General features: G+C 37.7%; 2 protein-coding genes across 11 annotated transcripts; one reads left to right on the top strand and one right to left on the bottom strand.

Moving 5' to 3' along the window:
* Positions 1 to 1,464: 1,464 nt before the first annotated feature.
* Positions 1,465 to 14,815, bottom strand: LOC127257963 (ABC transporter I family member 11, chloroplastic). 9 transcript variants are annotated; one of them, XR_007840198.1, is made up of 12 exons: positions 14,667 to 14,815; positions 14,476 to 14,536; positions 13,610 to 13,689; positions 13,147 to 13,198; positions 12,904 to 13,037; positions 12,204 to 12,318; positions 11,991 to 12,077; positions 11,771 to 11,819; positions 5,714 to 5,798; positions 4,924 to 5,049; positions 2,475 to 2,997; positions 1,465 to 1,826 (listed from the first exon to the last, which is right to left on the bottom strand). XR_007840198.1 is itself a non-coding variant. In XM_051284569.1 (11 exons), the coding sequence occupies exons 1-10, from the start codon at positions 14,759 to 14,761 to the stop codon at positions 4,971 to 4,973; spliced, it is 837 nt and encodes a 278-aa protein (XP_051140526.1). In that variant the 5' UTR covers positions 14,762 to 14,815; the 3' UTR covers positions 1,465 to 1,826; positions 4,924 to 4,970. The 9 variants fall into 9 exon arrangements, 3 of the variants coding, with proteins under 3 accessions (XP_051140526.1, XP_051140527.1, XP_051140525.1); XR_007840197.1 differs by lacking the exons at positions 1,465 to 1,826; positions 2,475 to 2,997; positions 4,924 to 5,049; positions 5,714 to 5,798 and adding exons at positions 5,813 to 8,675; positions 8,752 to 9,897; positions 10,135 to 10,288; positions 10,369 to 10,707; XM_051284569.1 differs by lacking the exon at positions 2,475 to 2,997.
* On the top strand, positions 2,261 to 4,462 carry LOC127257962 (protein LAZY 1-like). 2 transcript variants are annotated; one of them, XM_051284567.1, is made up of 5 exons: positions 2,261 to 2,305; positions 2,391 to 2,457; positions 2,799 to 3,484; positions 3,992 to 4,247; positions 4,354 to 4,462. In XM_051284567.1, the coding sequence occupies exons 1-5, from the start codon at positions 2,300 to 2,302 to the stop codon at positions 4,371 to 4,373; spliced, it is 1,035 nt and encodes a 344-aa protein (XP_051140524.1). In that variant the 5' UTR covers positions 2,261 to 2,299; the 3' UTR covers positions 4,374 to 4,462. The 2 variants fall into 2 exon arrangements, with proteins under 2 accessions (XP_051140524.1, XP_051140523.1); XM_051284566.1 differs by having other exon boundaries at positions 2,301 to 2,457.
* Positions 14,816 to 15,281: the final 466 nt, after the last annotated feature.

The following is a 15,281-nucleotide window of genomic DNA, read 5'->3' as shown; positions in this document are numbered from 1 at the left end:
TCTATGTTTTCTGCCCTATTCAACTGAATTGAATCTCTCTTTAATGTTCTTTCAGCCCTCTACGTAAGCAGTGCTGTTCAGTATGTACTACAGAATCCCAGCAAAGATTCGGGAGTTAGCAGAATGAAGATAATAATATAACAACAATAAGATCAAGAGCAGCAAGGCAAAGTGGGAGCCAGTGGATACTTACCTCCACAAAGAAAATCATTTCTGGAAGAAGAAAGAAGAAGAATGACTCAGTATGCTGCAGGATTCAATCAACTCATGGAAGCTTGTGTTTGCCCTGATTAGTATGTCCACTCCTGGAGCAATTTGGCAATTTGGCCAACAAGCATATAAAGGCCACGTAGCCTGTTTTGTAGCACTCTGCTGCTTTGCCCAGCATCAGATCCCCCAAGGGTGGGGTGGATCCCATCTAAGCTTCATTAATTTGGGGGATCTTTGTTTGTCTCACCAGCTCAACAACTCCAATAACACCACCTTCCCACACGTTCACTGCACAAAAATGCTCAGCAGCAGCACTATCAATATCATATGATTCATCAAACTGCAGCAATCAGATTGCTGCTGTTAGTGGATCCATCACTAGCTAGGTATACCAGAATTGTTCTATAACCATTACAAATTTGCTAATAAGCCAGCTGTTCGATTTTCTCTACCTACGGCTAGGCTACAGAAAGACAGGACGTGCCTAACTAACATTTCTGTAAGATAGGGTTACCCTTAAAGAGGTACCGCCAAGTGCTAAAGTCCAAATGCAGTTGCATAATTTGATAGGATGGGCAATCAAGGGATTTATAATGCATCATCGTCACCTTCACTGATTGCCTTATCGTCGAGTGCTGATACAGTAAAAACAACGATATCTGTGCAATCCACCTTACTTGCATTTGGAGGAATTAACCCATGATGAGAAAACTTAATGGTCAATACAATTGAATAAGCACTGTGTATCTTTTATATGCAAAAGCATAGGATTTTCTAACATTTGCCAAAACGAATTGTTTATGTTGCTATGTTTGCCAAAACGAATTGTTTATGTTGCTACATTACTTTAAAATCACTTAGCTGTGCTTCATGCACACATCTGTATAAATATTGTGAAGTTGATTTGCATTATAAGCATTGCTTTCCAGCTCAGCTTAAGTAACCATGAATTTCTGATGTTTGTGGCCTGCCCCTGTGCCTAGGATAGATATTGTTCCCCAGACAATTAAAAAGCCACTACTATCTATCACATATTCACAAGTAAGATATCTTATTCCATTCTGCAAAAAATAAAAATAATAATAATAAAAAAAAACAGTTAGTTTGAATTGTCATCTAAGTAAAGTGCCGTAGGATATTTCAGAATCCATAAAGACATAGCATTTCCTAGATCGATTGCGTCTACTTTGTTACAATGTCACTGAGCTGGGTGTTTAGATCAGATTGACCACAAAGAATACAAGAACAACAATCTTATAAAAAAATAAAATAAAATAGAGCAGAAAGGATTCTTTTCTAAGCCAAAGAGAAAAGAACACAAACAGGGTCCACTATACATCTGGTCATTTTAAGACACAAAATATAAAACAATTAGATATGAAGATTATAACTAGCTGATCAAGGAATATCATTATGTAGATAATGAACAAGTAAGATTGCCGGGCTAGCGGGCACCATGCACGTGGCATGAAGTCTAACTATCTATGAAAAAACATCTAAAAGCGCTGTATGAATCTAATCAATAGACCTACCAATTGCTAACAGCACATACCTTTTAGCAGCAAGTATTGCCCCATTACAGATCCCATTAAAATCATGAAACATCTCACAAGTCACTGCAGTAGAATAACAAAACACATGATAGTAATCATCAGTTGAGAAGAATAAACACAATAACAAGACAATCACATGAGTCATTACTGGTTAAATGCAAGATATTAGGTACAATACCACCACTCCTAATTCCTAAATATCATATCTGGTCATGACATGTATACAATTATCAACATGTGGGTCTCAAGCCCGCTCAACTGACACAATTTCAACAGAGGTTGTCCAACCATAGTCTTGTACTTTTGTAAATGTTTTTCTCTGTTCAATATCATCACAGGCCCTAATAAGAACCCCTGGGTATAGGAACCCCAGGCTTCCCATTTGTGAACAAAACGACAAATGGGCACCCACTCCTCCCTGCACATTAAACCTTTAACCATCCCCATTAAAGACTGGTTTCCTTATTTAATACCCTCTCAGCATTGAAACATCATTATCTGATAGTCACTTGATCCAGCTTTTACAGGAAATTAGGATGAAGGTCAGTCCAAATTCATCTGGAAATGACAAGCTTTATAATACAGCTTTTTTCTTTTCTTTTTTTAAAAACTTGTTTTCTGTTGCAGTTCCTAAGTTGGATGCATCATAAGTTGATGCATAATAACATAGAGAGAATGAAGAACTCCACAATAGGTATATTTTCATTGAACCTCATGGTTTTTTCTTTGGTCAAATTCAAATGTACATCAGTTATTCTTTCCTCAACGCCCTTCTTCCCACTTTGCAGTCTCTGAGAAGGATAACATTTGTTATTTTTTCATACATGATATAAATACAATGACTTAGAATTGATCTCTTAATACATATATACAAGTTTACAGAAAGTTGAGTTCTAGATAAAATTAGTTTGGATGAAATATCGGTAGCTTGGTATCTCTCTCAAAATATGATACCAATTCAACAGAAAGCTTCTTTTGCTATTGTATATAGATTTTCTGTGCGGATTGCATGAAACACTTCTGCCTGCTTATCAGATAAATCATTGTTTGATGAGCACTGTGTTGAGCCTAGCACATACATCAAATGCCTAAAAGCTTCAAACAGCTTTGAGGTCGATAGTGTGGAATTGCCCTACCAAGAAGAATCATTGGACCTGTTTGACTTTCTTTCAATTGGCACATTTGGTATGGAGCTACCCAGTGCAGACCCCCCAACACCAACACTTGCAATGCCCTATGAAAAGATGAGTAATAATCAGACAGAGATAACAGAAAATGATCTCAAGCTAATAAGCCATGAGCTTGAAAAGTTTCTTGAAGCTGAGGAGGAGATTGCAAATGACATATCTGCAAGGAACAGTCAAGCAGGCTTAACAAATCTCAACAATAAGCCACTTGAGAGAGCAGATTCTGAAGGACAAATCCACATTGCAGATTTTCCTCTTCAAAACTATCTCTTTGCCAATGCAACTGGATTGATTGAGGCAGAAAAAGAGATGAAAAAAGAAAAAGTATCCCTTGAAGAGCTCTTTAGGAGGAATAGCACAGTCACTGATAATCATAAAGAGATTTATGGAGCTGAACAACATCCAAGGAAAAAAAATGCAGCAATTTTTGTGAAAAAGTTGTTGAGGAAGTTTTGCTCCTCATCAAGTAACTCTATGGTCCCTTCTAAGAATGATGCTGCTGCATCCATTTCCATAAAGAAAAAGCTCTCCAAGGTCAGTTTTCTATTACTGACTTAGCTAAGAGCTGCCTACATAAACTAGTCTTACACATTCCTGAAAGCATCAACTTCATTGCAAATAGTAGTGATAATTGTTTCTTAAAATAGTAAATAGAAGAAAACTGCTAACTAAATAAAAGTACAAACCCTAGAATTTTATACTTGTTTGATAAATAACTCTATCATTTGTTATTATTCAAACGATTTCCATTGAAGATGCAGCCCCTATATCCCTTAATGAGAGACATCATGAAATTTAGCCTACTTTCAGGAAAATATTGGGTGCAAACCAAAGGCACATAATTTGCTCTTTAAGAATTAGCTCAGTATTTTAGTTGGAATATTTCAAACCCTACTAGCCCCAAATGAGGCCAAATTTGTCCCACCTACTTTGGAATACCTTGAGGCCTACTTAACCAATAGCATTGGCTGCATAAACATTCTCTGAATGATATTTTTTATGGCATCTCAAGTTGCAGTTTTCTGTCTGTGGAGGATGCAGGCTCTAAAAATGCTACACAAGAAAGTTCACCCTGAAGAAATGACTCAGGAACATACTGCTAAGCTGCAAAAGGGTAACAAGAAAAACAATGGCCACAAGGATTCCTGTCAGACCAGAGAAAATGATGAAAACAATCTGGTTCTTCAGAAAAACAGGATAATAAATCAGAAGCAAACCATGAAGCTATCTCCAAACGGTATCTGCAAAGATGCTTCAACAATCAACGGAGAGCACTGGATTAAAACAGATTCTGATTGTAAGTTGAAGCTCATATGCATGCATCTGAGTTCATCCATTCTAACAATGTATATTTCTCTAACTCTTTGTTTCTTTTGGTAATATTTTGGGGACCTACACTGTAGACTTGGTCTTGGAGTTATAGGGGCAAAAACAATAAAAGTTAAGGTAAGCATCTTCTCCCCTATTTCAGCACCAGTGTGGAGTTTTCTCAAGAATGTATGTTTGTGAGTAAATGGTGATGTGTGAAATGTATAATTCTAGGGAACATAAATAAAACCTCTCCTATTAACCCATCCGGTGAGCTTTAAAGTGAGGTGTGGAGTGGTTATTTGCAATGCAGTATTATATTACTGGTCCCTAAGTGAATTTCAGTATTGGAAAGTCAGATACAATGTAGTGCACTGCCAATCTTGTTCCTGTTAAATGTATTACATGTTTGTGTGCTGTTTATTGTATTGCATGCATCTACAACCTAGCATATCCTTGAGAGTTTCTGAATGCATTTGTTACGTTCGTGGCTGTGCCTCAAATTGGCTCCTCTATTGTTAGAAAATCATCAAGAAGCAAACCTTATATAAATATTACTTTATTTGATGAGGTATATGTACTTAGTACAATTCAAAAACTTTTCTAGTATACATAATTCTACCAGGGAGCAGAATAGATGGCAAATTGAAATTAAATATCTTTACCACAATCTGCAGCGTGATTAGTTGACTAGGTTATTAAAGTTGCAAAATCAAACAGGAAGGTGCTCATCTTTCAATACTCCATCCATTTCCATCCTCCAAGACCGGTCTACAAGGGGAGCCAATTCACTGAAGATGCAAACATAGTTCATGTCAGCATAACTCCAACATAGCATGCACAAATATATCAATACACAGGAAGCATCAATTTTGAGACAAAGGGAGTTTCGACATTTATGTGTATGGTAAACGAACACTTCCTTGGTAAAAATACCTTCCATCTTGGCAATTTGAATTTTAAAGGAGAACAATGATGGCTGCTACTAATTTTTTTATTAACAATGACAACTTAAGAATCACTACAAATGATCAATGAGGCAAACAAAACAGTTCAAAAAACATGAGAAAACAAAATTTCATACACTATCCAAATCCCCTTATTAGGAGTTCCTGCCACCCCCAGGTTAACTGACTAGAGAACACAAAGTGAAAACATAGTTTGATGCATACAAGGTCATAACAACTCAATTTTTTAGATCAAGAGCGACACAATTGAAGGAGAGGAAGCCAACTGTTGCATAGAAAGGTAATGACAATGGTGATGCTCATTGAGTTTCTTGCAAAAAGTAAAAGCCACCAGTTGCAACATCATTTCTGAAAATCAACAGAATAGAGAAGACATGACTCTTCCAAAACATTGATAGATGATGATAGCTATTCTGTTATAAAAAGTGATCTTTCCTGGAGAATGAAAAAACTAAGAAACAATTAACACAGGCAGTTGTGAACTTACTTAAGATCATGGCTCACAACAAGCAATGTTAGTTCTTTCTTCAGGTCTTTCAAAAGCTTAACAACATCTGCACGGGCCTTCCAATCTAAAGAAGTAATTGAAATGAAAATCAGTAAGCCAAATAGAAGTGCAGAAATCATACATTTTAACTGGAAAAATAAAATCCCAACATCGAGTCCGAAGACAAGCTTCCAAAAGGTCCACGGCGTTAAAGTGTAGGCTTCTTTAGGTAATTAATCGTAATGGGCTTAGGAGTTTGGGCCCAATTGCTATTAATCCTAACCTATTCTATAAATACCTATCTCTTGTACTTGTAAATTGAGCCGCCTCAACTAAAGTAATAAGAAAAGCTTCTTGGTTGCCCCCGAGGACGTAGGTTGATAACCCTCATTGACCGAACCATGTAATCCTTTGTGTTCCACTTTCTTGTTTGTGTGCGTGTGTGAGAGTTAATCCTAACACACAGAACTCAGAAGCTTCACCATTCCATGAAATTTAGAGCCAAGAAAGCACTCTATGGCTTCAGGCCCAACATAAATCTTACATCATACTCGGTTTTTCAGCAAATGGTTTTCTCAGTTTGTAACAAAGCATAACCATGAGGCAATTGGCAAATATAATTGCTTAGTTGAAATGGCACTGTGAAAAGTGAATCAATTCATTTTTCATTGATTTGTGGCGATAGATAATGAGGAAGATTGGAACCTACATCTCATTGTGGGGACAACATTTCTGGCGACTACACAAGCCACTATCAACACCACTGGATGTCAAACTAAGTCTAGGATGATGGGGTAACATTGGAATTGAAGGCAAAGATGAGTTCTGTATAGAATTTCCATGCCTGAATACAGTTGGGAACATGATATTGACAAAATTTATGTTAAGAATTCACTTGCAAGAACAGGTGGCTGAACTCACTAAAGGAAAGTGAGTTGAGCAAAATGGGAGGCAGTGGAAAATACTGAAGAAGACAATACAAAAAAAATTTAGCCAGGAGAATTCAAACCAACTAATTTTCCATTCAAAAAGAAATGTTTTCTATAAAATTACCACAAAAATATGAACTAAAAATCTTGCATGAACACTTGATTGATATAGTAATAAGTTAGTGCGATGAAAAAGGCTGCAATTAAAAATTTTCTATGCTTGGCAGGAGGAGTTTAGGCTTAGTAGTTGTTAGGATTTAGGATCAGAGTTTGACAGCTATGGCTTGGGACTGGGCAAGTTACATCATAATTGCAAAGAAATAGAGGAAAAATAAAGTTACATTATTCCAAAAAAAGAAAAAGAAGAGTACATATATATAGCAAATTAGAAAATCTATCATAATTAACTAAATCATAGATATGGATAAGCTATGGATATGGATATAATTTTAATAAATCTAACACTTTCCTCAAGGTGGAGTGTACAAATCATTAGATCCAAGCTTGTTGCGGATAGACTTGGATCGAGGACCTCTCAGAGCTTTCGTAAATATGTTTGCAAGTTGATCATCTGAAGGCACATATTTAGTATCTATATATCCAGATAATACTTTCTCTCTAATGAAGTGACAATCTATTTCGATATGCTTCGTTCGTTCAAAAAATACTGGATTTGATGCAATGTGTAGTGCTGCTTGGTTATCACACCATAACTTCATCTTCGTCACATCACAGAACTTAAGTTCACAAAGTAATTGTTTAATTCAGAGAAGCTCACATGCAGCTAAAGCCATAGCACGATGATCAGCTCAGCACTAGAGCGCGCAACCACATCTTATTTCTTACTTTTCCAAGATATCAAATTGCCTCCAATAAATACGCAATAACCAGAGGTAAAACGCCTATCGATTGGAGACTCCGCCAAATCAACATTTGAATATCCAACGATTTCAGAATGACCATGATTTGTATAAAGTAATCCTTTTTCGAGAAACCCTCTAATATACCGCAAAATAAACATAAATGCCTTCCAATGAGAGTCACATGGAGACTGCATGAATTGACTCACTACACTTACTGCAAATGATATATTTGGTCAGATGATAGTGAGATAATTAAGTTTTCCAACCAGCCTTTTATATCGTCCAACATCATTATCAGTCAATGGCTCCCCCTGTCCTAGAAGCAATTTTGTATTTGGATCCATAGGAGAATCCACAACCTTACATTCATTCATACTTGTTTCTTCTAACATATCAAAAACATACTTTATCTGAAATAGGATAACACCATTCTTCTATTGGGCAATCTCAATCCCTAAGAAGTACCGTAGTGGTCCCAAGTCTTTGGTTTAGAAATGATTGTGTAAATGCTTCTTTAACTTTGTAATACCATCCATATCATCTACAGTGATGACAATATCAACATAAACAAGTAAGTAAACGCATCGCCCTTCTAAATTATATTTACTGTATGATCAGACGAACATTCTGTCATACCAAATTCTTTAATAGCAAGACTGAAACGTCTAAACCACACCCGTGGAGACTGTTTCAAGCCATAGAGTGAATGACGAAGACAACATACAAGATCAAACTCCCCCTGAGCAACAAAATCAGGAGGTTGCTCCATATATACCTTTTCTTTAAGCTCACCATGCAAAAAAGGCATTTTTAAAATCAAGTTGATGAATGAGCCAACCACGCATTGCTGCCATTGAAAGAAAAAGACGAACAAAAGACATTTTGGCAACGGGAGAGAAGGTTTTTGTATAATCCTCTCCATACACTTGAGTAAAGCCCTTTCCAACAAGTCGAGCTTTAAGCGATCAATGCGACCATCAGGACCAACTTTGATTGCATAAACCCAGCGGCAAGCTATAGGTGTCTTTCCTAGCAGTAACAAAACCAACTCCCAAGTATTGTTAGCATGCAAAGCACACATTTTCTCCATCATAGCCTGACACCACTCTGAATGACCCAAAGCCTCACGCCAAAAGCAAGGAGCAATAATAGTCTAAAGCAGTCACAACACTGCACATGGAAAAAGATAAACGGTGATAGCTAAGAAAATTATAAATAGGATTTGGATTACGAGTGGACCGTGTACCTGGATGTGGGACGACAGGTGACTGAGGAGTCGCAACCGAGGAAGGCGATGGAACCAGAGATGAGTCATCAATAGGCGCAGGTGATGGTGGAGTAGGTATGTACTGACGCTGCCATGTATGGCGCCTATAGACTTGAAGTGGAGGCTTAGGAATGGGGACAACGGGAAGAGGAGTCACAGGTATTGAGGATGGCGATGATGACACTGTAAAGTATGGCGATGACTCAAAGAACGTGACATCTGCACTAAGGTAATATTGAAGAGTAAGGAGAATAATATCTATATCCTTTTTGAACTCGAGAGTACCTAAGGAAAACACATTTAATGAATTGAGGACGTAATTTGTCCAATCCAAGGGAATGGTTATGAACAAAGCACGTACAACCAAATTCACGGAGAGGTAAAGGTACAGGGACACATTAGGCTGAAAACATGTTATGTGAATCTTATGTACTAAGATGAGGAAACATGTTGTTAGAATAGAATTAGCCCAAAAAGGAAATGGGACATTATAATGTATGAGGAGAGTTCGAGCTATTTCTATTAGATGATGGTTCTTGCGCTCCGCCATTCCATTTTGTTGGGGTGTAGAAGAACACGATGATTGATGAATAATTCCTTCATATGAGACAAGATCACTAAATGAGTAAGAAAAATACTCTCTACCATTATCACTTCTTAAAAACCTTGATAGATTTATGAAATTGTGTACAAATTTCAACACAAAACTTTTTGAATATAGAGAGTAATTCAAATCGATTTTTCATTAAATAAACCCAAGTACATCGAGAAAAATCATCAATAAACGTTACAAAATATTGAAAACCAAGGGTTGACTAATACGACAAGGCCCCTAAATATCAGAGTGAACCAGTGCAAAGGGCTCAGATGCTCGACTATCGACGAGCTTGGGAAAGGAAGTACGAGACTGCTTCCTAAACTCACATGGTAACGAACATAATGCCAAAAATTAGAAAAAAGACACTTTAATTTAGACAGATTGGGATGACCTAATCGTCGATGGAACAATTCAAGAGACTCAATAAATGATATAGCAATGGTAAAGGTATTGCGAGGGGACTCGTTTAGGCAATATAGCCTATGAGACTCACATCCGGTACTAATCGTCCATCCCGTGCTGCAATCCTGAATAACAAGAGAATCACTAGTTAGTAAGATTAAACAATCTAGATCTCTAATGAGACGACTAATACATATGAGATTAGATGGACTTTGAAGGACATAAAGAACAAAAATGAAGAGGTAAATTAGGTGACGGGCAGGCTCTACCAACAGCTTAAGGGTAAGCTTTATCACCATTAGCAAGAGTCACATGAGTTAGTGAATTTGATGGATGAAAGGTAGAAAATAAAGAGGGATTACCATATACATGATCAGTTGCACCTGAATCTAAGACCAATGGACCAAGAGAAGTCTGAGAGACTACCAATGACGGGAGTATGGATATCAAGTGAGTCGGCAACACTGATGGAGGATGACTGTTGAGATGCTTGATACTGAAGGAATGCAGCATAATCTGCTCCACGTAAGGTAATACGATCAGATGAATTTCCAGGAGAATCAGTAGTAACAGCATTTGTCGAGCGAGGGGGTTGCCTATTTAATTTGAAGCAACGTTCTCGTGTATGGCCCATCTTGTAACAATAACTACATTGTGGACGACGTCCACTACAATCTTGACTTCCTCGCCCACCACGATTTTTATCACGATTACCGGAGCTAGGATTTTGAGACACAAGGCTGAACTATCAGGAGTACTAGTAGATGGGGTAGCCACAATGGTGTTGCTGTTAGAGGAGAGTCGTACTAGTCGAACAAGAACATCGTCCAGCGTGGGTATAGTGGCACCTCCCAGTATCCGGTCTCGAACATGATCAAGTTCAGGCGTAAGGTGAACAAGCGCTAATACGGCAAAGAATTTGTCCCAAACAGCCTCTGGATTTGCAGAACCGGCAGAAATTAGGGAACGAAACTTCTGTCAAATAACTTCCAGTTTACTCACATAAGTGGGAATATCAAGCGTGTTATCTTTAAATAAGACGAGACTGGAGACTATATCATAGTAGCGATGAATATCATTGTTGTAAATGGAAGCAGCCTTATTCCAAACTTCATAACATGTCTCAAATGACTGATACGTAGGAAGTATGGTTGGATCCAAGGAACTCCACAGTAAGGCACATAATTAGGCATCAACTTTTGCTCATTCAGATCGAAGTTTGCCCTAACTTTACCTAAACCCTAGTTGGCTCTGATACCATGTTGAGAAATAGAGGGAAATAAAAGTTATATTTTTAAGCCAGCATAAGTCAACAACGTTAAAAACATTATCCAGTATGCAATTAAATAGGGTTAAAAAGAATGTTAAATAAGTTTTAAATAATTAGTTTAAACACTGATTTAATCATTTGTGCTATTCACATATTTTACCTTGGGGTATAGAAGACCAACATAAAAGTAATTTGAATCAACTATATAGGATCCATGCATTATGGTTGATAGTCGATCGATGGAAACGGTTTACGATTCTAGACTGGTCCTAACTCGTGTGGTAAGTCTGGGTTGGAACTGGGTTAATACTAATTGGATTGGGCTGGTTTTAGATTTTAGATGGACACATCACGGCATTGTCGTGGCGTAGCCATGGCGCCCGCCATGGCGTCGCCATGCCGCCTTATGTAATAAGGAGAGGCGGTGAACCCCGATGCTCCCCAAAAAGCACCGGGACGCCATGGCATCGCCGTGACAACAGTGCCTATGCTAAGCCATTAAATAACAATAAATAGCTCATCTTCCCCATAATTCACCTATTGTATTTTCTCCTTGGAATCGTCTAAAGTAAATTCAAATTACTGAAAGGAGGGTTTCCCCACACTAATATGCTCCAACTGAAAAGTATTGTAATGCATATCTTTTTCAACCTCATTGCCACTAACATGCAGTGTAGTCTACTGATTCCAATTAAACAAACTGAGATGTAGATAAAATAGGATCATACCTAGACCAGCAAGAGGCTCATCCAATATTAACAGGTCAGGAGTCTGCACCTGTGACCAGAGAATAAAACTTACATGGTTTAAAACAGCAAGTGGGTTGTGTTTTCAAGTGGCCAAATGGTCACCCTGCTTTCAAGGATAAGGCAAACATATTTTTCTAACATCTGGACTAACATAAAATGCCATGGTCATGTGTGTGGTGTGAGAGAGAGAGAGTCTTACTAACTGAATTGCTAGGGCAAGCCGGCGTTTATATCCACCACTCAAAGATTGGGGATCTTTATCCAAGGCAATTCCAGTTAGACCAACCTAGTTTTGATATGCATTGGAAAATATTGTTCATGAATTCATTGAAGGAAAGAATGGGGAATGATTATATATCAGAACAATCATAGATGTTCAATATGTTTTTTCACTCTTTTTTAAATTCAATACCGATGTCATAGCTTTGTGGAGCCTCGTAGCAAGAACCTCTCTCAATTGCACGCCACTCTTTTGTCTTGGCCACCCAAATATTATTTCATCAAGAACATTGTCTGCAACAAAGTACCTATACATTTCCAGAGAAGGCACAACCAAAATATACAACAGAAAAATCTAAGGCGGACACATTCATGAAAACAACATAGCAGAAATGGAGGAAAAATAAAACAATAAAAGATAAATGAATGCTCTACATCAATCAAATTACTACAAATTATGTTTTTTATCTTATCGGGACTAATAACTAAATAAGGCATTGAGTAAAATGAATGTTGTAGAAGTTTGAGGTACAGCGTGTACCTTATCCTACTTTTAATTTTTCAATTTAGCTCTATTATATGCATTTTCTTTCATACAAAGAATGGAATTTCCCTCACAGCTTCGCGGAAGAGTGGCAAAAGAATTTTCAAGTATACAAGGAGGGTGCAACTCTCTAAAAAGGAAAAGGAATGAAAGTGCAGGCAATTGCAAACGAGCTAACACCCTGACCCTCCCCATTAAAGGGAGAGCATCAGTAGTCAGGTTTTCAAATGTGAAAGATAATGTTATAATATTCACAAAGCATTCAAAGCTTTTCTACCGAAATGGGAGGATGGCTGAACCCCAACTAATGCTTTCTTTTCTCACACATTTATTGCAGGTGATTTAATACCTTTCTGGAAATTGGAAAACAATACCAACTCTCCTGGGGTGCAAAAGTTCCATAGGCTGGTTTGGATTATCATCATTACTATATCTTTGAATGTAGATAGAGCCAGATGTTGGTTTGCTTAACCCTGCAATCAGCTATTGGTCAAAAGGCAGTGATGTTAGCAGAATATGAACAATCACAGAGAAAACCAATAAATAAACGTGTTCGATTGAGAAAAATAGAGGTTACGAGTTAAGAGTGAACCTGTAAAAGAGTAGTTTTTCCGCATCCACTTTGTCCAAAGATCAGTCCAAGACTATAGGAATGGAAAACATGCATGTTTTAGTCCTTTTACAGTTATCTACTAACTTTTACATATATTGAGCAAGCCAGAATAGCTTAAATTGATGCATTCACCCTGCTAACCATTCAGTTTGAAAACTAGAAGCATTATTGTTATGAATCAAACATATATAATTGATTTTGTGGAGAGGTTGAAACTTAAATCTTTATAAATAATCACCGACAACATTTTATCCTCAACCTACAGATTCACTGTAGAACCATGTAGGCATAACCACTCTAAAGATGGAACACTGTCAGTAGATAAAAAAATTGTGTTGATTGTATGCTAAGTAACCTAACCTCACACTCCCCGATTCTCCTGAACAGAAAGCAAGTAAACCAAATATATAATGAAGGTCCAGAGTCACAAGTGAAGAGGTACCTTTTCTCTGGAAGAGAGAAGCTAATTTCTTTCAAAAGATCAATCTCAGTTCCAGGAGGTCGATAGCTGACATTTTTTATCTGATATGTATATACATAGATTTTAGAGAGAGAACAAAATGACATCTTCCATGATATCCAACAAATAGTCTACTAATATCAGCAGAAGACTGAAAAAATGGAAAACAGACAACTCAAGTATGTATTGAGAATTTAATAGCAGGCATTATCTGTGAATGAACTTGATCAGAAAAGTAGCACAACGTGAACCAGTTGAACCAAAACTTGAACCAGATGCTAGATCACTGGAAGTGGAAGCATAACTCATTCCACAAAGTCAGACAACTCAATTCAATAAAATCAACTCAATCCGTGTTTGTTTCCACGCCAAAGCATTTTCAGCAACTGATATATATATAAAGAAACAGCATGCTATTTCAAGATCAGAAGAACCTATTTGCAGTTACATATGACCACACATCAACTTCCAATTATATTATTCTGAGGACGAGAAACAACATATCATACGGGACTCGGCCCCCTCCTCAAAATGCAGGGATCAAATGCTCTTGAAGGATTCAATAAGGATACTAGCTACTCAAACCACGCAGGATTGGGCAGTATCTTTCATAGGAGTTGGAGCTGCTATAGTTTCTGCATTCCAATTCAGTCCAAACAGTTCAAAAGAAGAGAGGGATTGTACAATTTCCTTAAAAAAAAATTCAACTAGCACACCATTTATCCAAGCCAAGCTTTGACTGAATAAAAGCAATCTAACGGCATCAAGCAATGGAACAGAAAATCAAATGGCACTTGAGACGCGCAGAAAGGAAAACAAACAACAACAATAGGAAACTTCGATCTTACTTCGAAACAGGAATAATCGCATACGATTCCAAACCCCCGAAATGCTCTAGTGTTTAGTAGGCTGTCGGAGAATGAGCAGCAAGCAATCCAATCAAGCAAAAGAGTAGGCAAAATTTCGACACAATCAATCCAAATGCATTTTATATAGAAGTAATTGCAGGTGTGTGTAGAGGGTAGATGAAGAAGTAAACCTGGAGCGGGATGCAGCCAATACGGCCCTTGAAGATCTGCCATTGAATGGCTTCACACCGAACAAGGATGAGGGGGGAACCCGGACGCTGACCATCGAAATTAATAAATCTGTCGGGGAACCCTATTCTATGAGCCGATATTCGCGGGCTGTTTATCTATCTCGTATCTATACATCCAGACTTGCCAATGGTTTCGAACCGGCACAGGCGGCTCGGGGTTTTCAAACCGGCGTTTCCGGTTCAGACCGGAACCGAACAACCAAATCAAACTTATAACGGTTGGATTTCCATTTATTTTTTTTTCACGAATATTAATAAAATTGTGTAGATGCGTCTCCGGTCAAGTACAGCCTAAATTGCAAAATTAGGAAAAATGTTTTTACATAGTTTACACTTTTATTAATATTTCCACTTCTTCTCATTCTTTATGTCAATACTTCTCCCTTCAAAAGACTCGTCCTCAAGTTGCAAAATTAGGGAAGCAGATATTGAAATCCTCAAAGAATTCCCATGTGGCTTTTTCTTCAGGAAAGTGAGCCCATTGAATCGAGAGTTGGGTCACCGATGAGGATCTTCGCTTGACTAGATGACGGGCAAACTTTTTACTAGTTGCGG

Source organism: Andrographis paniculata, unplaced genomic scaffold (genome assembly GCF_009805555.1).
Source record: "Andrographis paniculata isolate CXL003 unplaced genomic scaffold, ASM980555v1 Contig59END, whole genome shotgun sequence".
Taxonomy (NCBI): domain Eukaryota; kingdom Viridiplantae; phylum Streptophyta; class Magnoliopsida; order Lamiales; family Acanthaceae; genus Andrographis; species Andrographis paniculata.
The sequence above is the reverse complement of the archived record's forward strand: the minus strand, read 5'-3'. Positions and strand labels throughout refer to the sequence as shown.

What these genes read in the sequence shown, in the direction of transcription:
- LOC127257962 (XM_051284566.1), top strand. Translation starts at nt 2,328, where the DNA reads ATGACAAGCTTTATAATACAGCTTTTTTCTTTTCTTTTTTTAAAAACT. An exon ending in AATGAAGAACTCCACAATAG is followed by an intron (nt 2,458 to 2,798) that starts GTATATTTTCAT and finishes CCTGCTTATCAG; the next exon opens with ATAAATCATTGTTTGATGAG. An exon ending in TAAAGAAAAAGCTCTCCAAG is followed by an intron (nt 3,485 to 3,991) that starts GTCAGTTTTCTA and finishes TGGAGGATGCAG; the next exon opens with GCTCTAAAAATGCTACACAA.
- LOC127257963 (XM_051284568.1), bottom strand. Translation starts at nt 14,761, where the DNA reads ATGGTCAGCGTCCGGGTTCCCCCCTCATCCTTGTTCGGTGTGAAGCCA. An exon ending in TTGGCTGCATCCCGCTCCAG is followed by an intron (nt 14,537 to 14,666) that starts GTTTACTTCTTC and finishes ATTCTCCGACAG; the next exon opens with CCTACTAAACACTAGAGCAT. An exon ending in TCCACAAAGCTATGACATCG is followed by an intron (nt 12,078 to 12,203) that starts GTATTGAATTTA and finishes TATCAAAACTAG; the next exon opens with GTTGGTCTAACTGGAATTGC.